This window comes from Leptidea sinapis, chromosome 2 (genome assembly GCF_905404315.1).
Source record: "Leptidea sinapis chromosome 2, ilLepSina1.1, whole genome shotgun sequence".
Taxonomy (NCBI): Eukaryota; Metazoa; Arthropoda; class Insecta; order Lepidoptera; family Pieridae; genus Leptidea; species Leptidea sinapis.
Genome location: NC_066266.1, coordinates 13,352,032 through 13,366,889, shown reverse-complemented (window position 1 = coordinate 13,366,889; position 14,858 = coordinate 13,352,032). Strand labels below are relative to the sequence as shown.

Here is a 14,858-nt window from a genome sequence, read left to right as displayed (position 1 = left end):
AAATTCAGAGGTATAAATAATATGGTTTGATTATATGTTTTCTATCTTGCTGTGTCTCTGTTAGCGACATTCTTCTGTCTTGCAAGCTTTTTTTGTCAATACTCTATTATGTTGTACGTCCACGGGTTTACTAATAGTTATACGACAGGGAAGGGATGGATACGTAGATAGAATATGAACACAAGCCCCCTTATTCATAATGGTCCGCTAACTTTAAACAGCCGCTTAGGAGTGTTTTTTCTCATTCTGACTTAGGTCAATAGAAGAAGACAGAGTGAGAATTAGCAATGCTTTAAGTTAGCAGACTATTATGAATAAGGGGGTAGATATGCTGTCAGCGTATGTAAATGAGATAGATTGTGACGTGTATTATTTTTTCGTTCTGGACGATTTGTACAACATAATAGACAACAATCAGTTATTATCAATCAGAATTCAGTTATTATTAGAATATGGGACGTTTGTCCGACGGTTGTCACACCGAATCACTCAATTACTTATTTACGATCAGAACTTAGTCAATTAGAATTTAAATTAAACAATATTGCACCACGGCCGCCATTGTTTGTTGGGAACCAACGACCTGGGTCCAAACAAAAAAAATCGCATACCCTAAAAGGATAGCAGATATTGTAGTGTATCTCGCTTACTCTCAATACCAATCTAATTTATGTGTTTCTGTCACATTATTATTGTTATTTTTGTGATACATCTATTGTTCATCTTCTATCTACGACTGTTAGTTACACCACAGAGAAGGTGTCGATACTTAGGTATTAATTTATACATAGGTACTTCTTCAATACTTCTTGTTTAAAATCTAATACCACTAACGTCATACATAAGTCATTTTTAATCATTGATGCGAATCGCAACAAAAAATCCTCCGTCTGTTATATAAAATAATGTAAAATTATCTGTCTCCAAATGCCTGTTCTCTGGGTGCAAAATGTTGCCTGAAATCCTCAGCCTTACTGTGTTCGGTCTCTCTGTGTCCAGTTTAATGCTCATTGATTACATGTTGGGTAACGGATTTGCGAATATCTTTCAAAGACTGTTTTGTAAAATTGTCTGTTTTGTGAGGAGGTCGATACGAGCTGAGGAAAAGGTTCAGTTGGCCGGGGCTGATGAAGTTATAAGTATACCATTTCTGGTCACAGAAATTATTTTCTTGGGACTTACAATCATGGTAAGTCTTATCAAGCCTTATCAACTTACGGTCGTTCCCAATGTACTATCTACAGATAGAGATAAATTGCTACCTTCTACTGCCAGTAATTAGCTGTCAATAATCTGAAGCTGTCCTAATATACCCGATAAGTCATTCTTATCGCATTATATTGGGACGCGTGAATTGCAATTTCTATCGCTGGTAAAGCTATACGTCCTCCTATTGGCAGACAGCGTGTACAGATAAAGTGAGTTACCTACGTTGATAACTTTACTATTTACCGGGACAGAAAATTCAACGATAGTTTGATAGATTTTTAACTCAAGTAGGCCACAACCGGAGAAAGACTGAATTTTGGGAACGGCCGCCAAACTATAGTGAATTTTCTAGAGATATCATCAACCACTAACTTACTTCAATGCCATAAGATATATAACAATATCTTAGTTCCAAAATGTAACACGTCTGAAATACAGTAAGTTTGAGATAAGTATTAGAAATTGTTCCATAAACAATAACCCAACATTACGACAAAGAAACAAATCGATATGTGAATTAAGTTTAGTAGTTACTTCCAATATATTTACGTTTAATACAGTGATAACACGAAGAGTTTTTGAATTTTGTTTGAAAACCCTTTTCAGAATTGTTACTCCTTGGAACTGAGGTATCGATTTAAAGTTCTTTCTAATTAAAATGTAATTATACGATTTAGGGATCTTCAAGTATACAGCATACTCCCGAGGCCGGTAACGCATCTTGACCCCAGGTGTTGCTGATGTACATGGGCAGCAGCCTGACCACCCCCAATCTCGTGAGCCTCTTGCCCGTTGTCAAATTTAAAATATCGACAAAAAACTTTATGTTCAGTTCACTATCACAATTTGTATGTTTTAGCGCCACATTTCCGTTTTGAACAGACAAGTCACATCTTTGTCCCGTTCACGTACCGTTCGTGTTATATCTTGTTACGTATGCAGCGACCCTGATACGACTGCACGATCACGGATAACAAGTTAGAAGGATTAGTAACTAATCGTCTAAATTGCTGACAACTTAGTGCTGTTGATAATTACTTCACCACTTCGTCAGTATTTGCCAGTACGACCATATTATTTGCCCGGAAGAAACGATTCCATTCGATCGTTTTTTCTCTGACTTTGCAAATCCGACTACCATGGATTTCATTTTCATTTTTCGGGCTAATATATAGCCCTTGACACTCATAAATAATATGGCTTTCTACTGGTAACAGAATTCTCAAAATCCGTTCGATAGAATAACTCTACCTACTTATAATATTAGTGTAAATGTGGGACTTACTTTAATGCAATATAATAATTGAACACTTCGATTTGATTTATATTACAGTCTTAGAACCAAAAATGGTGACATGTTACATGCTCCCTAACGGCCGTTCCCAATATACTATCTACAGATAGAAATAAATTAATACCTTCTGCTGTCAGTAATTAGCTGTCAATAATCTGAAGCTGTCCTAATATACCCGATAAGTCATTCTTATCGTCTTATATTGGGACGCGTGAATTGAAATTTCCATACAAATAACGATAGAAAATCTCTGGTAAGCTAAACGTCGTCCCATTGACAGACAGCGTGTACGGATACGGTGAGAAACCGTCGATAAGTTTATTGGGATAGAAAAGTCAATGATAGTTACGATTTTTATCTCAAGTAAGAGATAGACTGAATATTGGGAACTGCCGTAAAATTACCGGTTATTTTTAAAATTACCTCTTCTATCGGTCTTTAATAAAAGAGTCATATTTCAGTTTTTGAACAAATACAAGCAGTTACGATGTAGAGACAGGATTGATGATCTCCTGGAGGAGAGTCGGGACGCCTTGCGACAAACTAACGACTTCCTGGAAAAATGGCGACTCAGACGGGTATAAACCTATTGTGTTTTATGTTAGCTATAAAGAAAGTCGATGGGGTTAGGAAATGGGGGATGTTGGTATGTTGGAAAGTGAATTCCTGCCGCAGATCAAATCTATCAAAATGCTACTTATTTTATGGGAAATAGTGACGAGACGAACAAGTTGTTTACCTGGTGTTAAGTCATATGTTCTGCCTTTACAATGCAGTGCCCCTCAGGATTATTTTAAAGCCCAAAATTCTGATCAGAATAGCAACTGAGCTCATCACATTGAGACAAAGTATTAGGTCTCATTACCCTAGTAATTTCACTACCATACCAAACAGGAACACAAATAAAACTTGGAAAGGACTGCTTGGCGATAAAAAAGGCGTCACCGTGATGCCCATATAACCTGTGCGAATAACCTCCAACTAGTGAAAATATTTTCCCCACAAGATGGTAGACATGATGATGGTGGAGAATCCAGATGGATTCGGCGTTCCTCCTCATTGTGATCATCTAGAATGTTTCTACCACGTGCAATCAAAGTGTGGAACGAACTACATTGTGGGATATTTTAGGTCGATGGGATGAAACTTTTTATTTGAAAGACTTTGGAAGTTTGAAATTAAATCTAGCCGGTTTACTGAGCAAAGACTAGTGAAAATATTACAATCTTGTGAACATCACTTCTACCATCTGCTGGACAAAGGCCCCTCTCAAAGATTTCCACGATGATCGGTCCTGCGCTGCCCTCATTCAATGTATACCGGCGATCTTGACCAGAATGTCGGTCCATCTTGTGTTGGACTACCAACATGCGTCTTCCGGCCGCCATTCGAGGACATTTCTGTCCCACCGGCCTCTGCCTGTCGAACTATGTGCCCTGCTTACTGCCACTTCAGTTTCGCAATCATTAATGAATAATACCTATATTAATATTTAATCTATTGTAAATTACTAGGTTCTGAATGAGTATTCTTACCTGGATGAGGAACCCCAAGATTTAAAGCCTTTTAAGGTAGAAGTTCCAATACTTCACATGGCCATTGTTGATGTAAGTAGCCATCTAATATGTCGAAAATAAGGTTTCAATGTAGGTCTTAGGTTTGAATGTAGTTTTTCATATATAAGGTCTCTGTGTTATCCACGTTTTCATTCAGCATGAAATGGAATAGATTAGCATTATAATCCGTTCAAAATAATTTAATGAAAACTGGTGTAACTAATATGTAATAAAACCAGGAAAATTCTGTCACGTTTTAGTATACTACTAATTAACAAGATGACATTGCTATTCAATTGAGTAACATGGAAGCGTGGTTGAGCAAACTAATAATACTACCATTATTTCTTTCAATAAAAAATATATAGTAAATGGGGGGAGGGGGCTTAAAGAAGTTTTACCGGCGGTTATTAAAAAGAACGTTAATAGTGGGGATATATTTATAGCTTAAATTTTTTAAACAGTTTAATATTTTTAGGTGATATCCACTTACCCTTACTTCCGGGATTAAGTTAACAAATTTAATTTGTACCAAAATTTATGGACGTTGCGCGACTCGAAGCCGCGCCTCTCGAGTTCTCTCGCGCTCTTAACAACTGAGCCAACCGTTCTAGTATCGCATCGACCGTAAGTCTTGGTGTGTCTTGTTCAACTCTCAGGTTGTGGCTCCATCTATAGCATCTACTTTACAGTTGATAAACCGGTCAACCCCAGCAATTGTATATTAGAAAATGGACTTATTGTCGCTCTTTAAGATTTTTGAGGTTATACTTCTTTCGGCGCGATATAAAAAAATGATGAGAGTGAAATATTAAGATGCGCGCGCATAACTGTAACACAAAAGTAACAGGTTGAAGTTGGTTCCTAAAATTTTCTCACGTTTGCGTCATTCGATATTTTTTTGGTTTCTTCGTCCATTATTAGGACATTCAAAGGATTCAAGCCAAAACAGCCGTATTCATTACTTCATTAATAATTGTTAACGCCATCTTTGCAAGATTATTACAAAATTGTTCTTTCAAAAAAACGTAGAATATAGCACGAGCAGTAATTCATTTTAATGGTTTTTGCTTCGTTAGGCCAAGAAGTATAACTTCTTGCGTGCATACATAAGTACACACACTTTTTTTATTTTGAAAGTGTTATATTTTTTGATTAGATAAAGTTATCTAGTAACATCTGGTACAATTCTATGTATTTCCAGACCCTCGGAACATCCAGAAGCCAACCAGAGAGAGGCGATGCAGGCGACAGCATGAATATAACTGATTCGACATTACTATCTATGACGTCACTGCTGGATGATGAATATAACTCGACAACAGAAGTATCGAGCGAGGGAAGAATCGATGAATTAGTCGCGAATAAATCTAGTGTGGAGTTCAGGAACCGGTATTTGTGGGATGTTGTTGAAGAAGACGTTCGAAATTTGGATGAAAATTGATTGTTTTGTAAGTAATAAATGGCGTATTTGTTAATTGATTTGTTTGATTCAATATAAATAATATAACGGGGCAAGTTCAGTCATATGGTCAGGATCTTCGTGGTTGTGGGTGTTGATATCGACAGCATGTAAAACACAGTCTTACAAACACATGGTGTCATGAAAACGAGGTGTCACAAATACCACAGTATCTAAAGTCGAAAGGTTTTTTAACCAGTGATGACACATGCAACAGTGGTCACTAACTATGGGCCTTTTTAGAAGCTTATTGTCGTTCAAAGGGCAATGGAGAGTTTCCCTGCGTGATCGAATCAGACATGAAGAGATTCGTTGGATAACCAAAGTCATAGCCTACATGATTGCGAAACCGAATTGGCAGTAGCCAGGGCACACAGGCATCGAATTGAGACCACGTACCGGAAGACGCAGTGTTGATAAACCCCCCACAAGATAAGAATAGATTGAAGCGCAGGAGCGATCGTCATGGAGATCTTTGGGGGAGGCCTTTGAGCAGCTGTGGAATTCCGGCTAAAATGAAAAAACGACGTCTATTTCTGCCATGAAGCAGTAATGTGTAAATATTACTGTGTTTCAGTCTGAAGGGCGCCGTAGCTAGTGAAACTACTGGGAAAATGAGAGATCTTACGTCTCAAGGTGACGAGCACAATTGCAGTGCCGCTCATAATTTTTGGATTTTTCAAGAATCCTGAGCGGCACTGCTTTTTAATGGGTAGATCGTAACAATTACCATCAGCTGAACATCCTGCTCGTCTCGTCCTTTATTTTCATTAAAAAAATTATGATTATAATAAAAATGCACTCCAAGAAGCGGATATGATGTTTGGTGATAATACTTTCTGTATAAACTGCTACCGTGAATTTATCAATGTTAATCTATCTCTAATCTGATCTATACTTAATAAGATGTACAACCAAAGGGACAAATTGACGCGCACCTAATATGACGTTCAAACATAATCCCACAAAGCGAACCGCACACTTTTAGTGTCAAATCGCAAACACCTATAAGCCGCTAGATATTAATTTAGCACCCCACACTAGACAATCTTTATTATGTATCTTTTGAACCTTATTGCGCTCGGAATAAGAGTTTGTTTGCGCCTTAATAGATTTTGGTCATGATCGCTTTGAAGAGCTCAGCCTTAAGACATTTTTAATTAAAGGAAAGAAGATTTGAAATCTGTATTATTTCTAAGTAAGTGCTGACTCGGCAAACGTTGTTTTGCCATATGAAGACGGTGTTGATAATAAATATTTATAACATAATGAGTAATTTTGTTCGATGTATTTTTGTCATCTTTTAGGTGATTACAAACGAGTAAACAGTTCAATAGGTTTCTTTCGGTGAGATCGTGGGCACTTAAATAATCGAGGTTTTTTGTGTATATTTTATCAAATGGGTCAAAACTTTATTTGGCCAATTCTCAGTTATTAGCTATGTCGTAACTGCCGTTATGCCTATCTTACTGCACTTTTCAGGGTTCCGTAGACAAATGGAAATACGGAACCCTTATGCATTCATCATGTCTATCTGTCTGTCTGTCCGTATGTCACAGCCACTTTTTTCCATAACTATAAGAACTATACTACTCCTGTTGAAACTTGGTAAGTAGAGGTATTCTGTGAACCGCATAAGATTTTCACATAAAAATAGAAAAAAAAAACTTAAACATTTGGGGGTTCTCCCCAACATAGAACTGAAGAATTTTTTTTCATCAAACCCATGCCTTTCTATATAGATAGGTCTCCAAAAATTATATTGAGGTTTCTAATATATATTTTTCTAAACTGAATAGTTTGCGGTTAGAGACACCAATTCCAGAGATTCCAAAGTAGTAAAATGTGTCCCCCCCTCACCGAAAATTGGTTTGAACGAGATCTAGTATGTAGTTTTTTTTAATACTTCATAAATCGTAAACTGCATATTACCTTTCTTTCAATCAATTCAAATATTAAACGCGAAAATTTCATCCACCCAAAAAGTAGCTAATTATATATAAATTTATTTTAAATTTATATAATTAGATACTATATTTTAATAATTATTCACGTGGGCACGACCATTTCGGACCCATAAGATTTTCTCTAACCAACGCGGCTAAAGAAATTTTCACTTCAAAAACAAATCACACACGAATATCCCATGGACTCACGGTAAAATATATTTGATTATTTTTTTGTCTGTCAGCATAGTTGTTATTATGGCCAATCTATTTTTTATAAATTATTTCCCAAAGGGTGAATTTAAACGACGATTGCCTAACAAAACTTATAGGCGTGCACCCATCCATCATAAGTCCACAAAACACATCGCGTCAGCGTGTTTGTAGTGTAAGAGCTAAAGCAAGATTATGCTTCTATATTTTATAAAATAAAATTAAAAACGCTTTAAAATAAATAATTTAAATTAAAATTGTATTTGTATTTATGGCAAGCTTACTTTTCTTTATATACTTCTAACTTTTTTTAACTAGTAACAGTTTAAAAAAGTTTTTGGTTTAACTCCAACTTCAAAGATTGCTAACGTTTCCTATTCTGAGATTTCTATATCCATGCAGTCTGTCATCGTCATGATGATCATACTATCATCTTTTAAGCAGTTTTCGTAAGTGACTGATAGTCACTCTTATCATATGTGATTCTTCTGGTGCGAATGTAATATACTAGTTGAAGGAGAATGTGGACGGCGGTGATATCTTAACATCAGGTGATATGAATCAAGCTCGTTTGACCTCCTCTTAAAAAAAAGTTGCATTTTATGTAGAGCATACTGCGTTCCTAGTTGTTTACCAAGTAACTTACTGTAGTCCAAATTATTTGAGTTTTCTTTATTGTTAATTCCACTAATATTTGTCTTTAATATATATATATATATATATATATATATATATATATATATACTTTTGTTTGAGTCTCGTGACAGCTTGTCAACACGTCCTGAGGATGCCTCGTGTAGAGGCGAAACACGTGTCGAATTGTTTAAAGCCAAATATTGGCTGAATTAACACTAAAGAAAACTAAAATCATTTGGATTATTATGGATTTCCGCAAAGTAACGCCTACTTCAATAAATTTTTCGATTGTAGCACATTTTGTGCTATAAAACGATGCTTCGATTTGTAACAATAAAATATGGACAATCACGGTTTAATCGCAGTTGCAGAGCTCTATAGTCTATACCAAGTATAACTTCTGTCCCATTCATTTATTTAGCATTTAAGTAAATAGAATTTGAAGAACTTCCATTTTTAGTTCGCAGAACCTATGTGGAAGACCATCCTCTCCAACGGATAAGAATGTGATAAACAACTCAGCAGCTCTTACGCTACACTCTATTACAGGATGGTTATACTATAATTACTGCTACCACAAAGGCTACGATGAACAGAAACGTTGCACTAACACGTGTCCATTGTTTGTGATCGACGAAGAAATTAGTCGCTTGTATACGGGTTATTTGGTGGTTGTTTTGTTTTGGTGATGAACTGCGACTAAACTTGACGTAATGATGCTTTATGATAATATATGTCATTACAGATACATGTATCGCACTTACAAATAAGATAATGTACAAAGTTCCTACGAGTTGAAACTGTCGTAGAGCTCATCAACTTTTGCCACCACATTATGTCGTACAAACGCACGCAAACGCTTACCGTTATATCGAATTGGTGAAGCTTATAATGTAAATTTTAATCATATTTATGTGCACGTCAGTTGGAATGTTTAAACACCAAATAGTACAAGCATTGAATCATAACTAATACCTTTTATATTGTTCAAAATTTATAGTTTGCTGCACTTTTATCACTTTTTTTGTATCTATTACATTTTAACCTAGTAATTATTTAATAATAATAATATTGACATACTTTACACAAATAATCTTGCCCCAAACTAAGCATAGTCTGTACAATGGGTACAAGACAACGATATATTTAATACAATATATTTACTTAAACATACATAAATACAAATAAACATCCATGACTCGGAAACAAACATCCATATTCATCATATAAATGATTGTACCTACTGGGATTCGAACCCGGGACCTCTAGCGTGACCCTGACTACTAAGTCAGGGTCACTAACCATTCGGCTATATGGGCCGTCAGGTCAGTCTATTTCGGTGAATAACGTTTCATTTTAATTTTTTTTATGATTACGATTAAGTAGTTCTACCTGTGTGTTTATTTAGTAGCGCCTCGCTGTATATATATATTTCAAGGAGCTTTCTCCCTCGTACTACAAAGCTATGGAATGAGCTTCCTTGTGCGGTGTTTCCGGGACAATACGACATGGGTACCTTCAAAAAAAGCGCGTACACCTTCCTTAAAGGCCGGCAACGCTCTTGCGATTCATCTGGTGTTGCAAGAGAATGTGGGCAGCGGTGATCACTTAACACCAGGTGACCCGTACGCTCGTTTGTCCTCCTATTCCATAAAAAAAAATGTACAACATTATAAGTTATATTATATTAAATTCTCGTGTCGCGGTGTTATTTACCAAACTCCTCCGAAACGGCTAAGCCGATTTGTATGAAGTTTTGTGTGCATAGGTAGGTCTGAAAATCGGCCAACATATATTTTTCATAACTCTAAATGATAAGGGTGACCCCACCCTTAAATATATCTTATATATAAAATTCTCTTGTCACAATGTTCGTTCCCGTACTCCTCCGAAACGGCTTGACCGATTCTCATGAAATTTTGTGAGCATATTGAGGAGGTCTGAGAATCGGCCAACATCTATTTTTCATCCCCCTAAATGTTAAGGGTGGTCTACACGACACTTTTTTTTTATTGACATTTTTTTTAAATTTGTTTGATTATGAGTCAGCATTAAAAAATACATACAACTTCAAATTTTCACCCATCTACGATCAACAGTTACTTTTGTATCGCGATTTTAATATCGGCAATACAACGTTTGCTGGGTCAGCTTTTTATTTTATATTTTTGCCATTTTATTATTTTTATTTTATTATGATTTATCTATTATTTTTGTAGCGCGATTTTTATATTATTCTGTTTCATACAGAAAACCGCAATAGGGTTGCAAGATGGCAATCGAATACAATAATTATTGTAGTATGATAAATTTTTATGTACATTTATGTACATTTTATAAAATTTTAATTACTTTATATGGCAATATTACGTTTGCTGGATCAGCTAGTAATAATATTAAATATAATATAAAACTACTAATCATATATATTAAGTTAATAATGGATTTTCTACATATATTTTATGATCATGTTAATTCACAAAGAATAAAATCAGTGTTACAATAAAATCAATCCTTCTTCTCCGTATAATAAATTTTAAACTTGACAGTTAACAACATCCAGTCGTATGTAAGGTATCAAAAGATTCACTTAGTACCGCCGGATGACCCGCTCGAATCATTTATCACGTCTTTTCTCCCTTTCTATTCAATACTTTTTGTGTGCGAGATTAAATTTCGCGGTAGCTTCTATACCATTAATTTTGCGACTACCCACAATGAGCTTTCGGCCATCAAGAGTCTTTGCAAGTTCCGCTGCAAGATTTCCAGTTGGATGTGTTCTGATAGCTCAATGTATACTGGACATGTCTGTCTCTGGCGCGTCATAGATTTTTATTTTTTGCGAGTCTGCTTTCTGCGATTATAAATTGTGAGTCGATCTGATGAATTGATGTTTAGTGACACAATGTCTAAGATTATTTCTAGATTGAAAGTTTTAACACTCATCTTTATAAATGACCAGCTGACCCGACAGACGCTGTTTTTAACCGACTCCAAAAAATATGTATGTTTGTTACCTCAAAACTTTCGACTGGGTGAACCGATTTTGATAATTCTTTTTTATTTGAAAGCTTCCCGAGTGGTCCCATTGTAATGTGGTCCAGATCTGGCAGTGAAATCCATGAGAAAACCATAAAAGTCTTAAAGTTTTTTGTTGTTGCGGTTGTTTTTTTTTTAATTTTTTTATGTCAATAGATAATGATATAAGTATTTTTTTAGTAAAATACAAAAAAAAAAAAACAAAAATACAAAATGCTTATTTAATGTATGTATGTATGTAAATAAATCAATATTCATGGAGCCACCTTTTAAGCACTATAGCGCCTGTGTTAGAAGTCATAAAAAGGCGTAAAAGGCATTTACTTTCTCAAAATTGATTCCTTTAGAATTATTTTTGATGTAATTTCTAACTCAACCACCGCTTCGGAAACAAATGGCGCTCTGAGAGAGAAGAAGCGGCGCAAGGAACTCTCCCATCATTCTTTTAATGCGCTCCAAGACTCCGCTCTTCCATAGCTTAATAATACTAATTATAACATTATTTACAATTATAAGCATATTCTAATACTAAGATAAATATCTAAGAAGTATGAATACTAAGAAATAAGATGTATGTGTGCGTTGGGTGTGTTGTGAGTGATAAGTAAGGTGTGATAGGTATAATGAAGTGTGTGATCAAATGAATGAATATTTTATAAGTATGTCTCTAATGAAATGTTTGTGTTACTGTTAAATTAATATGATTGTGTTAAAAGTTCTCCAGTTTCTGTATAAGTGAGTGAATTTATCCAACTTACCAGCATTTTTTTTTACATTGAATAAGTTGTTTTGAATACATATATAAACATATACTTATTTACCCTATTATAAATATGATTTACACATATTATTACAATAATGACAAAATTATAATGTCCACAAATAATTAACTTGGCGTTTTTACCTTGTTTTATAGTATACTAGCTCATAGCTGATTCCCGCGATTTCGTACCTACGCATACACTGATAATATAAATACTTTTCTTTTGTATAAAGGCTAAGTAATAAATTCAAATATTTTTATTCAAAATGCAATTTAAAATAATTCCAACGTTAATGAACGTCAAAGACTAACACCCAGTCGAAATAGTGTGACTCAGATTTGAGAAGAACAGGCGCAAGATACTCAAAAAAAAACAAACTTAGAACTTACAAGACTTAATACAAATCTATTCAGTAGCTTTTCCTTAGGTAAGACCTCTATCAGCTTATTAATATAGATTAAGCATGTAGTCAGTATATATTTAAGAATAAATATCATATTTCATAAGCTTGGCTCAATATCATTACATTTCTTTCATCACACATTAGCCACGTGATTACACCCTTATTTGCTCAAATAAATACTGCACACGTTGTAGACACCCCTTAAATAACCCCAGACAAAGAGACAAATTACACATCATTCCTAACCACTGGTTATCATTCTAAAACATAAAATTTTCTTCAACTATTGTCGTGTTTATATTGTGTATACCAATCCTTATTTCGAACTGAAAAGTTTTACAACGATGCACTTTAAATAAAACTAGTTAAGGTCTTTTTTAGAAAAAATAACGCTAGTAGTTAATCTATTTATTTCGAAATTCAAACGTTTAAAATAATGACTGTTAATCAAACAAAAATGTGAGATCTCCTATATGGTTAGATTCATCTTTCTAAGTAGTTCAAGTTATAATGGTAGTGATTTTCAAAATGGCGACGATTACAGCGAGCACGTGTCAGTCACGTGGCTATGGTGGAATCAAAAGCGTTGGTTTGTAATAAATTCTTGAATATGGTCATTATTGATATGATTACACATGCATTGTTTATGAAGATCGGATTTGAAATGTATATGGGAAACTAGGATGGGCAAAAATGAAATTTATAACCTCGTGAACAATTTAAGGGCTATTTTAATGCTAGCATAGAAAAACGCTAAAAAATAGGTGATGTATTTTTAAGAAAATAGGCAGAAATATATAATTAATAAAACAGGTACAGAAATAATCAGAGCTTAATTACGATGGGTTCCAGGACATGCAGGGATCGAAGGCAATTAATGCTCTGAAGAACATGCAAGAATTGGTGCTAAAAGAACTCAATTTGGCCCTAAACCCTTCGGTGGTGTCCCAAGGAGTCATGTTAACCCAACCCTTGTTACATCATGTTCACAAGAGTGTAATAAACTCTGGACTAACACTCCGGGCTTAGCCCATCCCAAGACCCTAATCCAAGTCTTCAAGAAAAAGGGTGCGCATGAAGCACTCAACCCTAGTAGAGAAATGGCAAGCTGTTACCAAGAAATCACCAATACTTCAAATTCAAATTTCTTTATTGATACCAAAAGTTATGTTACATGACATAATTGGTTGGGACCTTCTTTTTGGTGACAAAACCTGTGTCAGAAGATCCCGCTCTTCCATATCTATAATCACAAAGTAGGTACCTACTTAACACTAATAAGATGTGGGTGTGTGTATGTGTGCGTTTCTGTGAGTATGTGTGTATGTGAATGTGCATTGTGTTCGCTAGTATATTGTGTAATAAGTTTTATAAATAAATAAAGAATAAAGTTCTTAAGAATTTACTGTCTATTTTTTTTTGTTAGAAATATAATGGATATATATTTACGTGTTTATTAACAGTTGTAAAGTCGTGTAGATTTATTTAAGAATTGATTTTGCGCAAAAGCAGATTTAGTTAATGAACTTATAAATATCCTGTCGCTTATTATTTTTGTCTTAACATTATTATCATAAGCTAAATTTTTATGCACTTTTAGAATAGTGAATACTATGTATAATTTCCTTACAGTTATTTGATAACCCTTGAAATATTTAAACTATATTTAAAAAATATATATAGATTATATATATAAAGACAATTTCATCGTGACCCACCTTAATGTCATTTTCCTACAGTAATAATAAACAAGTAGGTTGAAATTCGCTTGAACATATTACATTTCCTACGTAACTGTTATTGTTTTATTAGACACTGGCAGTCCACCAGCAGACCACTAATTGTCATACAATCTTTTTCGTGCAAATATAAACCTAACTGTTTTTATGATTTTAAAGTACCCACCGGTCAACCAGAGTTTGAAATTAAATCATAATTCATTTCATTTTTACACGCTTTTTATTATCTTCACCTGTATGTATGTTTGTTTTTAACCCACTCTTTAAACGGCCAGATTTCGTTCAAACTTCGTTGATTTATGACCGATGACAATACGTTAATTTGATAAAATTATTCCATTTCTCAATTTGCAAAATAAGATTTTTGTTAAATTATATCATTTTAATCTATCGTCTATGAATTGATGTTATTTTTAAATTTCAACCATTATCTTTAACCGGTTTATCTAATGTTAAGAAATATACGAATACTAAACAGAATATTTAATTTAACAATGCAAATAATACTTTTAAAAAACACTCTTATAAGTAAACCAAACTAAAAAGTAGGCAATATTTTCTATATTTTCGTTCGGTTTTTTAGTTTTTCTAACTACT

General features: G+C 34.4%; 1 protein-coding gene across 2 annotated transcripts; it reads left to right on the top strand.

Moving 5' to 3' along the window:
• The first annotated feature begins 860 nt into the window (after positions 1-860).
• LOC126977838 (uncharacterized) lies at positions 861-13,713 on the top strand. 2 transcript variants are annotated; one of them, XM_050826481.1, is made up of 5 exons: positions 861-1,189; positions 2,965-3,081; positions 4,018-4,110; positions 5,264-5,510; positions 13,375-13,713. In XM_050826481.1, the coding sequence occupies exons 1-4, from the start codon at positions 950-952 to the stop codon at positions 5,501-5,503; spliced, it is 690 nt and encodes a 229-aa protein (XP_050682438.1). In that variant the 5' UTR covers positions 861-949; the 3' UTR covers positions 5,504-5,510; positions 13,375-13,713. The 2 variants fall into 2 exon arrangements, with proteins under 2 accessions (XP_050682438.1, XP_050682430.1); XM_050826473.1 differs by lacking the exon at positions 13,375-13,713 and having other exon boundaries at positions 5,264-5,537.
• The last annotated feature ends 1,145 nt before the right edge of the window (positions 13,714-14,858 follow it).